Source organism: Schistocerca serialis, chromosome 2 (genome assembly GCF_023864345.2).
Source record: "Schistocerca serialis cubense isolate TAMUIC-IGC-003099 chromosome 2, iqSchSeri2.2, whole genome shotgun sequence".
Taxonomy (NCBI): Eukaryota; Metazoa; Arthropoda; class Insecta; order Orthoptera; family Acrididae; genus Schistocerca; species Schistocerca serialis.
Window position 1 is genome coordinate 920,422,281 of NC_064639.1, and position 15,646 is coordinate 920,437,926.

Sequence of the window (15,646 nt, forward strand, 5' to 3'; positions counted from 1 at the left end):
AGCCAAGGAAGGACCCACCCTGCCCACATGTTGTTAAGAGAGAAAAATTAATTAATTTAGTATTTTCACCCTGACATAATGCTTTAGAATCAAATGCCCTTTGCAGTAATGCTCATCCTGACAACTGACTAGCATCAAATGAGAAAACCCAGTTACATTTAGTAGCAGAAGTGTTACATTTAGTGTCAGAACTGTTACACAGAGCATTCAGTGCATAAAGTTCCTAGGTGTCCACGTAGATAACCAGATCAACTGGGAATTCCTCATACAACAAACACTAAAAAAGCTTAGCTCAGCAACATTTGCCATCCAGATAATCTCCAAAATTGGAGACATCAACGTATCAAAGTTTGCGTATTCTGGCTCCTTTCATTCAGTGATGTGCTATGGAATAACCTTTTGGGGCAACTCACCACTTTCAAAAAAGATTTTTGTAACCCAGAAAAATGTAGTCCGAATTATTTGTAGTGTTCCTCAAAGAGCCTCATGTCGCAATCTTTTTAAACAATTTGGTGTATTAACCACTACCTCACAATATCTCCTCTCACTCATTGCTTTCACACTTCTCAATTCCTTTGAATATGAAATGAATGAGGCATACCATCATTATAACACAAGACGGAAAGGTGATATGCACTGTGAATGGAAAAATCTGTCTCTGGTACAAAAAGGGATAAAGTACACAAGTAAAAAAATCTTCTTCTTCCCGAGTGATATAAAGTGTCTAAAAGAAAATAAAATGCTATTAAAAAAAAGCTAAAGGAATTCCTACTGGAAAAATGTTTCTACTCTTGAGATGAATTCTTCAGCAGAGATGAATAATTTGAGTAGTAATTCAGATTATTTCCATTGTCATTGTATCTGTATTTTTTTATCACTATTGTGTTCAAATGGTTCAAATGGCTCTGAGCACTATGGGACTCAACTGCTGTGGTCATAAGTCCCCTAGAACTTAGAACTACTTAAACCTAACTAACCTAAGGACATCACACACATCCATGCCCGAGGCAGGATTCGAACCTGCGACCGTCGCGGTCGTGCGGTTCCAGACTGTAGCGCCTTTAACCGCTCGGCCACTTCGGCCGGCCACTATTGTGTATTTGTATTGTATTGTTTATTATCTCTATTATATTATTACATTGTACCAGTTTTGAATCATTCATCTACCATGCGTAACATACCAGTATGTATTGTATTGTATGATATCTACCAGGTGATCAAAAAGTCAGTATAAATTTGAAAATTAATAAACCACAGAATAATGTAGATAGAGAGGTAAAAATTGACACACATGCTTGGAATGACATGGGGTTTTATTAGAACACACATACATACACACACACACACACACACACACACACACACACTCTCACACACACACACACACACACACACACACACACACACACACACACAAAAAAAAAAAAAAAAAAAAAAGTTCACAAAACGTCCGACAGATGGCGCTGGACAGCAAACCTGCTACCGTGACGGGTGAGAGGTACGCCGATATGTTACAGAATCACATCATCCCCAGTCTGGCTGATAAACACCTGCTGGAGCATACGATGTTTATGCAGGATGGCGCTTCACCCCATATTGCTAGATGCATGAAAGATCTCTTGCGCGCGTCGTTTGGTAATGATTGTGCGCTCAGCTGCCAATTCCGTCATGCTTGGGATGCTGAAAGACATCATCTGACGCCAATGCCTCATCATAACTCCGGACATGCTTTACAGTGCTGTTCACAACATTATTCCTTGACTACAGCTATTGTTGAGGAATGGTGGTGGACATATTGAGCATTTCCTGTAAAGAACATCATCTTTGCTTTGTCTCACTTTGTTGTGCTAATATTGCTATTCTGATCAGATGAAGCGCCACCTGTCGGACATTTTTTGAACTTTTGTATTTTTTTGGTTCTAATAAAACCCCTTGTCATTCCAAGCATGTGTGTCAATTTGTACCTCTCTATCTACATTATTCTGTGATTTATTCAGTTTTCAAATTTATACTGACTTTTTGATCACCCGGTATAGTGTATCTGCATTGACTTGTTCCACATCCATGCATAATCACGCCATACTGGATCTATGAAATATGTATCTCAAATAAATAAAAATAAATAAACAAAAGAAGCATAGCTGGTGCATCTGGTGGAGCTTAGAACAAATGGCATACAAGATAGTGTTTCTAGAGAGTGTGGTGTGTTGACATGTGTTGCCTGTCTAGTATGAACACACAGTTGATGGAGGAGAGAAACTTTTGGGTGACAGAGAGGCAACTCTGAATGGCAGAGATGTTGACTGAAAGCAGACACAGATTGCCTACTGCCGATATGCAACATTACCAGTAGGCTTGACAAACATGTGAATATTATGGAGATGCTTCATAAACTCAAGTGTGAATCCCAGGAGGCGAGATGGCATTCTTTTTGCAGAGTACTGTTGAGATACTTAGAGAACTGGCATTTGAAGCTGATTGCAGTATTTCTATTTCCACCAATGTACATTTTGCATAAGGACCACGAAGATAAATTAAGGCTTGCAGGAGGCATATAGACAGTTGTTTTTCACTCGGTCTACTTGTGACTGGAACAGGAAGGCAAATGACTAGTAGTGGTACAAAGTACCCTCTGCCATGCACTATATGATGACTTGCAGGATAAGTATGTAGACATAGATATAAAATCATGCAGAACTGCCTTGCATAATTTAAAAGTTTTGACATTTACCTTCATGTACTGTACACAGACAGAACAATAATTTCAAGAATCAAGACCAGTACATCACTAGAAAAAATACAGATGCTCATTAATATGACACAAGATGTAAAGGCAAGCTGAGAAGCATAGCACTCAGACTAAGAACTTTTGAAAAAAATTCTCAGTACTCAGAAGTGCAACTGGTAAAGTATCTTTCTACAGGGCTTTAGGACTGTATGAGTGAAAAGCCATTACAGAAACTTTTTAATAATTAGTTAATGGAAAAATAATTTTAGAGTGTAAAGGAATTTGTGTGTAAATAATAGGAATGTCTTTCTTATCTGTATGTAAGTATTGTAATCATCTGAATATACTGCATGCATCATAAGTTTCTGTATGTCTGTTCTGTAGTCACCTGAATGAAAGAGTATGTAAATAACTTAAAGACCTAATTATGAATAGGGAGAAAACTGTATCCGACATTGCCGTCATATTTGCCAGTTTGATACTATATATTGTAACTAGCTCAGTACCTGGCATTGCTTGGGTATACATTTATTCCAGTCTTCCAATAGTCCATTTTCTCCTTATCCCTCTCTCTGTCCATCTCCACCAACCCCATCACCACTCTCTGTCCGTCACCTCATGCCCCTCTCTCTGTCCATCTGCTCCATCCCCCCTAGATGCATCCCCTCCTCTCCCCTCTAAGTCCATCTCCTCCTTCCCCTCTCTCTGTCCATCTCCTCTTCCCCTGCCCCACTACCTGTATCCTCCTCCCTCTGTCCATCTCCTCAACTCTCCTTTCTCTGTTCATCTTATCTTCTTTTCTTGCTCATATCTTCCACTCCCACTCTGTCTATCTACTCTTCCCCTTTCTCTGTCAATCTCTTCCTCCTCCTCTCCTCTGTCTGTCTCCTCCTCTCCCCGTTCTCTATTCAGCTCCTCCTCACTCCTCTCTCTCTGTCCATCTCCACCTCTTTTCCTTTCTCTGTCTGTTTCCTCTCCCCCTCTCTGTCCATCTCCTCTTTCCACTCACTCTGTTCATCTCTCCTTCCCCCTCTCTCCATCCGTCTCTGCTTCTTCCTTTCCCCTGTCCATCTCCTCCTCTCTCCTTTCTCTGGCCTCCTCCTCTTCTTTTTCTTTCCATCCCCCCCTTCCCCTCTCACTGACCATTTCCTCCCCCATATCTGTGCCCATGTCCTTTTTGTCCCTCTCTGGCTGCCCATCCTCTCTTGCTGCTTATTCCCTGCAGATTATCACCCCCCCCCCCCCACCCACCCACCCACCCCAATGCTAAAAGAAGGTTTCTGGTTCCTAACCCACAGAATCTCTTTACAAATAGTAACTAACATGTGTACCAAGTTTGGTCGAAATTGATCTAGAGGTTGAGGAATTTTTTACCTGTGGCTTTGCCCAAGTACACACATCACATATTTCACACATATATCACCTGTATCTCAAGTGAATTTCACCTTGCAGTTTTGCTTTCACACATCTCACTGTTTATTGTCATATCTACTGAATTAAGTGTCATACATTGACATAATTTTGCATGTACATCCAGTGATATATGTGTATACCGTCTGCAAAATGTGTTGCAATATTAAAGAAGTAATAAGTTAAAAAGTCACACCTGATGTGCATGAAGAAGAAAAATGTATTTAATGATAAACTTTTTTCCTTTCATTGTTATGCGTGTGTGTGTGGGGAAGGGGGGGGGGGGGTCAGCAAAAAAGGTCTTGTAAGGATTTGAAATTATGTGTAAAATTGGTTACAAGAGATTAAGTGCTCTCGCTGTCAAATACTGGCTGAATATAGTCTGACCATTTGTGCATAATGAACTATGCTAATTTTACACCTGCACCCACACCCGTTTGAGAGGTGATTGGTTCTTACTCACACAGTGGTTCTTTCCAGACAGTAAGTGACATGTGTACCAAGTTTAGTTGAAGTTGATAAAGTGGTTTAGGAGGATATGTGGAATGAACATACATACATATATTTTTCTAATATGTATGGATATGGATATATAGCTAAAAATTTTAAGATATTAGTATTTTTGAAAAGATAGATTCAGTGAGGAAAGACACAATGGGAACTGGGAAAAGGTAACAGGCAATAAGCAAAAGGAAAAAACTTCAGAAATCACATTTGAATTCTTCTAAGGAATCAGTCTGACTTGTTATCTGAAACAGAAGAGCTGCAACCAGATTTTGAGCAAAGAAGCGTGCAGCAGACTCAGAGGAAGGAGTGTAAGGCTAGGTTGTTAGAATAATCAACTAGAAAAAAAAGAGACCTACTGCTAATTAACTGTTATGGAAGGGACATAGGGAAAATTCTAAAGGAAGTGCTTGGTGTTCAGTGCCAAGCCACAAACATCATGAAACCTAGTGTCAAACTTAACCAGGTGACAGAGAACATAGGGGCCCAGAATAGAAATTTTGATGTAGATCAGGTGCTTGTAATAGGAGAAGTGGGAAACTGCCTAGGTAGCAGCTTAGAATGTAGTATTAAATGTGACCTGGAGGAAACAGAAGCAGCAACAGCAGACACTTACGAGGGGTTTGTGGAGGTTTTACAGAACCTTGACCAGTCCTGGGTTAACACAGTTGTCTAAAATTGTAAGCTCCATCTGAACAGGCCTCGGAAGGCCAAGCGGTACTGATCAACTGCCGTGTCATCCTCAGCTGATAGGCGTTACTGGATGCAGAGGAGGAAATGTGGTCAGCACACTGCTCTCCCAACCACTGCCAGTTTTGTAAGCAGAGTAGCTACCTCTCAATCAAGCAGCTCCTCAGTTGACCTCACAAGGGATGAGTGCACCCCACTTGCCAACAGATTGCTCAGCAGCCCAGACAGTCACCCATCCAAGTGCTAGCCGAGCGAGACAGCACTTAACTGTGGTGATCTGACAAGAACTGGTGTTACCACTGTGGCAAGGCCACTGGCAACACAGTTATCAGCTGAGTAAAGAAAGAACCGAGTGGTTTGCTTTTCACTGAAACAGGACAAATAGCTGCAGATTTTGCAGAAAGTGTAAAAACAGGTAGCCTGGAAAAAATATAGTTTTTCAGTGTACAGCTATTAAATAATGTGTCCATTTATGCCCAATAATGTATACATATTATGTAAACTGACTTTTTCCATGTCATGTTGAAAGGCTCATTCAAATGATCTATAGAAAATACAAATAATAAACTAACAAATATAAGATTAAGTTGACTTTTTCTATTGTGTTATCTACATACATTGTGGAAGTGATGTAGTTTGTGTTTGCATGTTGCAAAATGATTGATACATACACATAATCTTTCTGATATACATTTCTATTTATTTATTTTCCAGTTCCGTAATTCCTTCAAGCAAGTGTGTCTCAAGGACATAGAATATGTCAAATTATTATAGAAATAAAGATAATTAATAGTTATAAGTCTTACAGTCTAAATCACATACAGTAGGATACATGTAAAGGTCAATACAGGAAACTCAGATAACAGTAGTAATAATAATCATACAAATGAATAATAAGGCTTGTTCTCTAATTCATATTTAAAGCATTCTATCAATAAATGATATACCATTGTAAATGGAAAGTTCAAATGTGATGCCTAAAATTAAAAATAGTTTGGAAAATATTACACTCTGTCAAAAAATTCCTGCAAAGAATAAAAAAAGTATTACACTCTGTCAAAAAATTCCTGCAATGAATAAAAAGAGCTATCCAAAAGATAAAGTTTTGGCTGGTTTTTTTTTTAAATTTAGTCAGTTCCCCAATGATTGACATGTATATGAACTGGAAGTTTAATGCATACTTTTATGCTACACTAAATGCATGCCTTTCTGTACCATGTGGATTTTTTATATATTTGTGAAGATCAAGTTTACTTCTTGTACTATAACCATGGCACGCACTGTTTATTTTGTAAATTGTACAATTCTTGTTGGCATCTATTAGAATACATGCAAGAGCATCTAGGGCGAACTCAATCGATGATGACTGATGACAAAGAGTATATTTGTTTTTGACTGGATTCCCTAGAATATATGCCATGTGTCATAAATGAATAGAAATATCCAAGGCACACAGGTCTGATTTTTCCAAGTCACAAACAGATGTAATTGGGTGAATGGCAAATGCTGCTCAATTCAGTTTTTTTTATATCCATCAAAGATGCAAACATACTAGTTTAGGTTGTTATTAATGTAAACCTAGGAATCTGGAAGACTCCATACTAAATTTTCTTTGTCAATATATTTTATTTCGATATCTTCCCTTTTTTTTGAGTGTTGTGTGAAACTGAATGAACTGAGTCTTGTTAACACTGAGAGATAGTCCATTTGAAGTGAATTCTTTATTCTTGCAATATAGTGGTTGTAGTCTTCTCTAGACTGCAGTTCATTACTTTGTCAATCATAATAATTGGGTGACCCGCAAGTAAGGTGAATTGTACTCTTTTGGCTCATACACCATGGCAGCTCATTGATGAATATTAAGAACAATAAGGGACCAAATACTGAGCCATGCGGTGCTCCGCATTTCACTGTGCTTCAGGCACATGCTGTTGCAGAATTATTCAATACTGTCCTCTGTTTCTTGTCTTCTACATAGGCCTCAAGCCACATCTCTACTGTAGCATTTCAGGCACTGAGCTTAGCCTTTTTAAGTAGAACCTAGTGATCTATACAGTCGAATTTTATTGTTCATCAATTTGAGGATTTGGTTAACAAATGAGAAAATAGCCTTTTCAGTTGAAATGACCTTTCAGAGTCTAAACTGATTTTACTGAGGATAACCTGTTTATTCACACAAGTCATAATCCTCTGGGATTTTTGAAAGACTTGCTAATTGAAATTAGCCAGTAGTCAGAAAGCTCAGCTTTATCATCTTTTTTTAAACAGCAGTGGTCCTGTTGTCAATGAGATTGTGTCTTTGACCATGAGTATAGGACTAGAAGTGGATTAAGACTGATATGGATGAGCTTATGGAAGATCACTGTCAAGAAATGACCACTGAAAAGCTTATGGAGTTGCAGTGTGTTTCACAGCAGGAAGCTGTGGAGAGGAGTTCTTCAGAGGAGGAGGAGGAGGAGAAAGTGGTGGTAACACCAAAGCAGCAATCTTCTAGTGCAATAAGAGAAATGCTGAAAGCATGAGATTTGATTGCATCATGCACTGAAAATCATCACCCCAATAAAACAGTGGCTACACATGCTACAAATTTATTTGACAATAATGCTGTGTCGGATTTATGAAAGGTCTTGAAGCATCGATTGAAATAAATGACTATAGATGGCTTTCTAGTAAAAAAGAATTAGTTATGAATTGTGAATAATAAAGTACATAATAGTGTATGTATAATTTTCTTTGAATAAATGGCATGAATAAGATGAAACACAAGTGTTTCACACTACGAGTAGATTCTGGAAGAAATTATGCTTGCTATGTGAGGGTCCACTATAATCATGCATGGGTTTGTGGGTAAAAATTATATAGCACCACCCTCCCCCTCCCCTTCTCACATTTTGTATTTCAAGAGCACAAATACTGTAGTTTTTAGCTTGTTCAAACCGTGAAACTTTTTTCAATGAAATCTTCAATATAATAATTACACTTTCCCACCAGGACAGTGAAGGGCAATACTTTTTGGGAACCAGTCTCCATGTTAAATATATCATTGATTTTTACTGTAGTGTAAGTTTTTATCCTTGTGTACTTTGGTACTTGGGCATGGAGTTTTAAATGATGTGTCAGAGGTTTAAAATTCTCTCTGTTGCGAGTGCTGTAGTTGTGGTACGTGTCAAGGGCATGTCAACTGGTTTTTACTGAAATCCTGTTCTGTCCTCAAAGTATGCTTGTATATTATTCTGTGGGCATTTTGAGTTATTGGTTTTCATTGTACTATCATGACAGTTCCTGTATCATTGTGAAACAATATTTAGGTGAATAAATAAATAAATATAAAAAAATCAGAAAGGGAGAAAATGGATAGTACTTTTAAATATCTGAGGATTTGTTGACAGAATATCTGTAGCTTCACGACACCTGTTCCTGATTATTTTCTTTTATAATACTAGGAGCCTCATGACGTTTGCTGAATTTCCCTAGAACACAACAACCAACTCAAATTAGCAGTAATAGACTATCTTCCTGGTAACTACATGTGTGACACTTGACAAAATACACATAACGAATGCTAAGGTATTCAGTTTATTTCCTAAGTTGTCTGAGTGTACCTTCCAATTTACATGGTTTGCTTCTGTGATATCCTAAACAAAGCAAGTTATTTTTATTTCATGTCATTCTAATTAATTACTATCAGATTGCTTCATTTTGGTTTCAGTTAAGTTTTTGTTTTAGTCCATTTTGATGGAACGAAGAGTCAAGTTTCTTAAAGGTATTTTCTAAACTTTCTGAAATTATCTTAGGCACCTCATTTGTAATTAGAACTGATGTTTCATCAGCAAAGAAAACTGAATGAACATCAATATCAAGTGGTAGGTCATTTACCTAGGAAAGGAACATATAGGAAGACCATATCAAATCTTGTGGAGCTCCTAGGAAATTTTTTTCCAGTTTCAGTAGTAAATGCTCGAATCTGAAGTTACAATTACTCTTTGTTTGCTAGCTGTTAAGTAAGAGTTGAACCACTGTAGAGCAGTATCCCTGATTCCATGGATCTGAAATTTGTGAAGACATAAGGAGCGGTTCATTGAATCAAACGAACTTGTACGAACACAGAATATTTCTGTAACCTTTTTACCCTCATCAAATGTAGATCATATCTTTTGAGCAAACTCACTGATGATATTCACAGTGTTCTTCTTCTGATTGGCAGATGTGGGTATTTTATCCCACCTACATGAGGTTTTGTTTTTGACGATAATACTTCATCTTTCGGCGATTTTTTTTCAAATTGTTTAAAATATGTCTTCTGGCTCTTTTCCAAATTTATGAAATATTTGTCATGTCTTGGTAGGCTGTCATTTCTACATCTGATTGCTTAAGAATTCATTGAAATAACTGGATATCTGAACAGGGTTTACTATAATACTTTCAAAATATCTTGACGTTTGTTCCTAATATCACTCAGCAACTGATCACACTGCTTTTGTCTTGTTTCAGTGGACAATGAATGTTTTATTTGCCACTCTTTTTTGGCCGTCAGTGCAACATTTCACATATACCTTTAAACCAGCATTTTTTTTTTTTAACAGGTTTTCTGTTTGACTTCGGCTCACTGTGGAGCTGCCCCTTTCTGGCATTAGTTTTCTGTATATTTCACATTCATTCGCCCCAGCAACTCTCAAATTACCATCTTTACACCAAATATATACCTTGGACTACGCTACAGACTGTCAACACTACTGAGTTACTGACATTTGTGAGGGAGTTGGGGGCTAGGAGCACATTACCACTTCCGAAACACACAAAAACACATTGACATAAGACTATGATTAAGGAGAACAATCACTATTTAAACCAGGACACCTAAAAATAATTTGATTCCTGCTTCCCCCCCCCTCCCTGGTTGTAATTTTTTTTTTAATAATACAGGCCTGTAGCTTATAAAAATAAGTTCCACTTAATAGACTAAATGCTGTGATCCTCAATGAAAGCACATTTTACTTTCAACAAATGTTTAGGTATGAGGGATGATCTGTAATTTTACTTATACTGTACGCTATGAAGTCTCTGTACATTCACAGCGTCAAATTTAATTGAACAATTAAAATATTATATTTGTAGATACAATTTAAAAGTAATTGATCGGGTTTACAATTAATGGCGATCACATTTGGTGCAACAACCGCCAAGGCAATGTCTTCGATGTTAGGTGACAGTAAATTTCATCATCATTTAGTGGCCCAGTGTAATCCGAAACATTACATACTTATACAAATACACTGAATGCAATGTTTCTAGCCATTCTGCAACATTGAACTGAACCTGAAGCGTATTTTAATGCGGCGACTCCTTTCGTGATCAAAGTTCTTTTATATTATATAAAAATAATAACTTGTGAAGAGATTCTGAAATGTCTGTGTTATACGATTCTGTTGTTTATGTTCCGTAATTATTCATTTTCACATTGCTGTTCACGGAGACTTCATAGATGGTATGAATTTACTGTTTTCTCTTGCCGTAACATCACTTAATTCTCCTCATATATTGACGCGGTTGCCATCATTATCTCAACACGAGAGTTATTTCCAAGAATAATCGAAGTATATGTTTACATATAGAGATTCGATTTCACATAACCTCACACCGTCTTCCTCAACGTTACGCTTCACATTGCTTCTTTTTTACAGTACAGATAACACATTTCGTATTTAGCGGGCTTCAATCAGAGATTGTCTTCGTGTCTTGTGGCGCTGAACCTAACCTAAACCCACTTCGACGTGAGTAGTCAAGAAGGCTGTGGGTCAAGAAGCGAGTCTTGCTACTTAAATGCGCCTATGAACCACCATTTTGTTTATTTTCGTGTGAAATTGGTGAATTGTGATCTGTGCAACATAAGTTTTTATATGTTTAAGATTTAGTGATTATAAAATTACGTGTATTATATATGGTTCGGTCGTTTCCCCTGGTAACAGGGGGTGAAGAAATCCGCAGACATTGGGCGCATTGCAAGTAAACACGTTAAAGTGACGGTGTCCGGTAAAAACTCAGTCGGTTCTGGGAAAGATCGTACAGTTAGTCTTAATTTAAAAAAACCAAAAATTCAGATCACGACAGTTGAAAATATGAATCACGTAAATGACAAGGAAAATCAAAATAATGACGTAGAGGAGATGGACACACAAGAAGGCAAGTTAATCTGACTTTAATTTACAGCTCAACTTTTGCCTTAGTCGCGCTGTGCCATTAACAGTTCTTGCAACTAATTTGTAGAATACGCGCAGGAGTCATTTATTAATAGTGTCAAGTCACGTACACATTGCAGCAACTGTCATTGTGCAAACTTTATCTGTCGGCTTATGTTCGATGCTGCCCACTCACCGCATGTCAGTTTTAATATGTGCGGGCAAGGGTAGTTTTTCTAAATGTCCAAGACTAAATGTACTCGTTCGTAATTTCGTTGATGCAGGTGGAGTAGACGGTGGCGGAGAGACCCAAATGAACGGTGAGACACAAGATCAAACCGTGTCACAGGACGCGGAAATGGAGGAAGGTAGGTGATTTGTGTTAGTTTATGGTAAGTAGCTGAAAGATAGCTCAGATTGAGACTTAACTGTATGCTATGTTTATGCAGATGAAGCCCGTTCGGAAGCCACCTTCAGGTATACTGTAACAAACTTCAGCAAACTGAAAGACACACAATTGTCCCCTCCAACCTACGTGAGAAATCTACCCTGGAAGATCATGGTGATGCCAAGAACAAGTCCTGCACAAGATAGACAAAATCAGAGAAGTCTAGGTTTTTTCCTCCAGGTTAGTGTGTCAAGTTACTGTTTGCTCTACACCTCATGTTTTTAAATCATAGTTGTGGGGACTTAATATCCTCTCATCTGTTTATAACACACGCCATTTTACACAAGAGCTCTATGTAATTGCTGTTGGAAATATAAGTGGAATATACTTGTGTTGTTTTGAATCCATAACTGCAATTGAATGCCATTGCCCATAAAATGCACTATAGATTCAAGTTCTCTCTCTCTCTCTCTCTCTCTCTCTCTCTCTCTCTCTGCTGTTCATTTATGTGAGGAGGGTCTTAAAAGTAATATGCTACAGCATATCATTCTGTCTTGGTTGAAAGCAGTTGGGAAATAGAGTTATTTGGCAAATATGAAGAGATGTTATTGTTTTTAATGAGATGTGAGGGGAACCATAAAGATATCTTAGTGATGCTGAACATTAAGGTCAGGGTGGCTAGTGTGCAGTAAACTATAGATTTTGGATTGTAACTTGCATTTTATGAAAATATGCTGTTTCACTTATGAACATATTAAAGGTATTTTGATGCCCTTTGTCAATGCCCTTTGTAATTATTTGGTTCAGTTTACCATAGGGAAATTTCATTAACAATGTAGGAAAAACTGGAGAAGACACATTAAGCTGCAGACAGGCACAATAGACACTTGCATAAAGCTTTAGGCCATAGCCATCATCAATGAAAGAAATTCACACACCATTCTTGCATACAAGCAAGCACACTTTATGCACACGTTACAGCAGACTCGAACAGCTCGGGCATTCCAGTGCTAGCTGTCGGTGTTTTCCATCATGTATGTATGAGGAGTACTTGTGTGTTTCTCTTTTGCTGATGAAGGCCACGACTTAAATCTTTATGTAAGTGCCTTTTGATTGTGCCTGTCTGCAGCTTAATGTATTCTTTACGGTAAGCAGCAATCTGTCTCTCCTACATTGTTGATATTCCTACCTGACATTTCCATTGTTTTATATTTGCTAGATATGTATCGGCTGCTGTTGATTGATAAATGATTTTATTTTCTATGATGTATATATGGTACACGTTTTGTGTATCATTGTGTGTTTCTTGTATATCAAAATTGGTATCAGTTAATTTTGTTTTTGAGTTGTGTTGTAGTCGGTGATAATTATGTTGAGTTGTTATTGGTAGGTATCATGGAGTTTGTTTTATTTACGTTGGTAAGGTTAGGTTTTTGTTACTAGTTATATCGACAAGTTTGGTTTTTGTGGTTCTGTGGACTTTGTATTAGCTGTATAGGTTAAAGTGTTATGTATTGGAATTATCAAATTGTATGTGGTTTTGTGGTCATGAGGATTTCATTTGAGCTATATTGGTCAAAAGGAATTTCTGCTACCAGGCTTTGGACCCATGTGTTTGTTCATTTGAGCTGTATAGGTCAAGTGAAATTTCAGATACCAGCTTCTTTAGGTTCTTTTGTATTGCAGCTATGTTGATTACTGAGGATTTTGGCTTGATTTTTGCACTAGTATTTGTTTTGGCCCATTTTCATTATTCTGGTAGTAGTATATTTAGTTTTTCCCTGTCTAAAACCCCCTTAATTATCATGGTTGCCCCATTGGTTTCACAGTTTTTCTGCGATTAGATTTTTTAAATTATTTGTGTGTGTTGACATGTGTAGTGATTGCCACCATGGTTGCAATAGTGTATGTGTGGAAATAAGGGTGTCAGCTATATTCATGATGCTGATGGTCACAGCTGGCAGGTGGTATCACAGTCTCTGTTTTTGTTGAGTTTTTCTCTTGAATGCTAATAACAGTTCTAGATTCACAAGATGGAGATAATTCATGTTGGGTAACTGACATATTTTGGTACAGATGAGTTGTCTATGAAATGTTATTTAGATGATGTAAGGCATGTGAACTGCAAATTAGATATATTTAATACATTCTGAATTTCTCACATTCTCTGTAGTGTAATGGAGAATCGGAATCAACATCGTGGAGTTGCAACGCTACTGCCGAACTGAGATTGCTGAGCAATAAGGAGGGCGTCCCACCATTCTCTCGGAGTAAGTCTTTGTTTATTCGATTATATGCATGTGCCAGATGAAAGTGCACACAGATTATGTAAATCTATTTGGTTTACAAATTTTAGTTTTCATTAGATTTGGTGGCTTTAAGAGGCAAGGATTCTCTCTGTTTCGGCAATGAGACTTATTGTGAGAAAGTTAATGATAAGTTGGGAGATTGGCAGGCTATTAGTGCTAAGTCTCATTAAAGGTAATATACTAGACATACATAAATGTTACCCTATCTTAAATAGTGTGTGCCGTTTCCAGTCCTTGGCACTAGAAGAAACTGGATAAACATCAAAGACATATGGACAGTGTGCGACAGTTATGTTTACACATGATGAAAATATTGCAGTTGAGCCTGACAATTTACAATGGGGGAGACTGCAAGAAAAAGGGGGGGGGAGGGAGAGAGAGAGAGCGCCATTCTGCATGTGAAATGACTGTCAAAAATCCCGCCTCTCACAGGAGTGGATTCTATGTCGGTCGGAATAACAAAATGATGGACAGTTAGTTCTCTGGGAAATACAGAAGCGTCCGATCTTACCCGTCGGCTTTGACCCATGACGTCACAAATATGGCGGAAACGACCATAAACGACAATTCCAATATGGCGGATATAAAAACATCGCATACGTATCATAAACACTGAAATACACAGGTTTCACAAAAAGCCTAATGACTCTAACGGAACAAGCGTGGGAAATTGGGGGTTTTTGGGTGGGGAGAAACTAAATATACACAAATGTAGCCACCGACCGCCATACAAAACCACGCAAAACGATGAAAAAAATCAACATCACGAAACTGACCAAATACCAAAAAACACATTCTTATCCAGAATCAGACACTTCCCTTGACCTACATAGATCTACAGTAACTCCCGATCCCATAAATTAGGATCGAACACTTCCCTTGACCTATATAGCTCAACAGCAACTCCCGATCCCATCTCCAATTACAAAAATCGACATACTCCACCAAACATTGAGATTAACACTTCCCTCCAGCTATAGAGCTCAACACCAGTTACCAATCCCATATCGACCACTACCCATGACCTATGATCTCAAACACATCTTCCAATACGAATACCAATACCAACCTTCGCAGCCACAAATCTCAATGAAACACTTCCCTATACCCAATACACAACACATACACCAAAAACAAAAAAAAATGGAACTTACCACAAAAAAGTTCCAGCCCCACAACCTAGATTGGCCACCACAATCACACACAAATGCACACACACACACACACACACACACACACACACACACCAACGAAAAAATACGGAACTAAAATAAAAACCCAACCCACCCAAACGTCAACCCCCTCCCCCACAACCCCAAAATAAAAAACCCACAAACATAAACCAAATACAACATAAAAAACATCTCAATCACACACTACAACTCAACAAAAACTTCAACAAAATAGATCCTCCACAACAAAAAGAAAACACACACACACT

General features: G+C 37.9%; 1 protein-coding gene across 1 annotated transcript in view; it reads left to right on the top strand.

The window, feature by feature from the left end:
* The first annotated feature begins 11,110 nt into the window (after positions 1–11,110).
* LOC126458288 (ubiquitin carboxyl-terminal hydrolase 7) overlaps positions 11,111–15,646 on the top strand; it is a 216,205-nt gene continuing 211,669 nt past the window's right edge. Inside the window, exons 1-4 of the mRNA XM_050095228.1 lie at positions 11,111–11,512; positions 11,793–11,876; positions 11,958–12,136; positions 14,070–14,166. Of these exons, the coding sequence (XP_049951185.1) occupies positions 11,449–11,512; positions 11,793–11,876; positions 11,958–12,136; positions 14,070–14,166 (424 nt within the window). The 5' untranslated portion in view covers positions 11,111–11,448. The remainder of the gene's footprint in view (positions 11,513–11,792; positions 11,877–11,957; positions 12,137–14,069; positions 14,167–15,646) is intronic.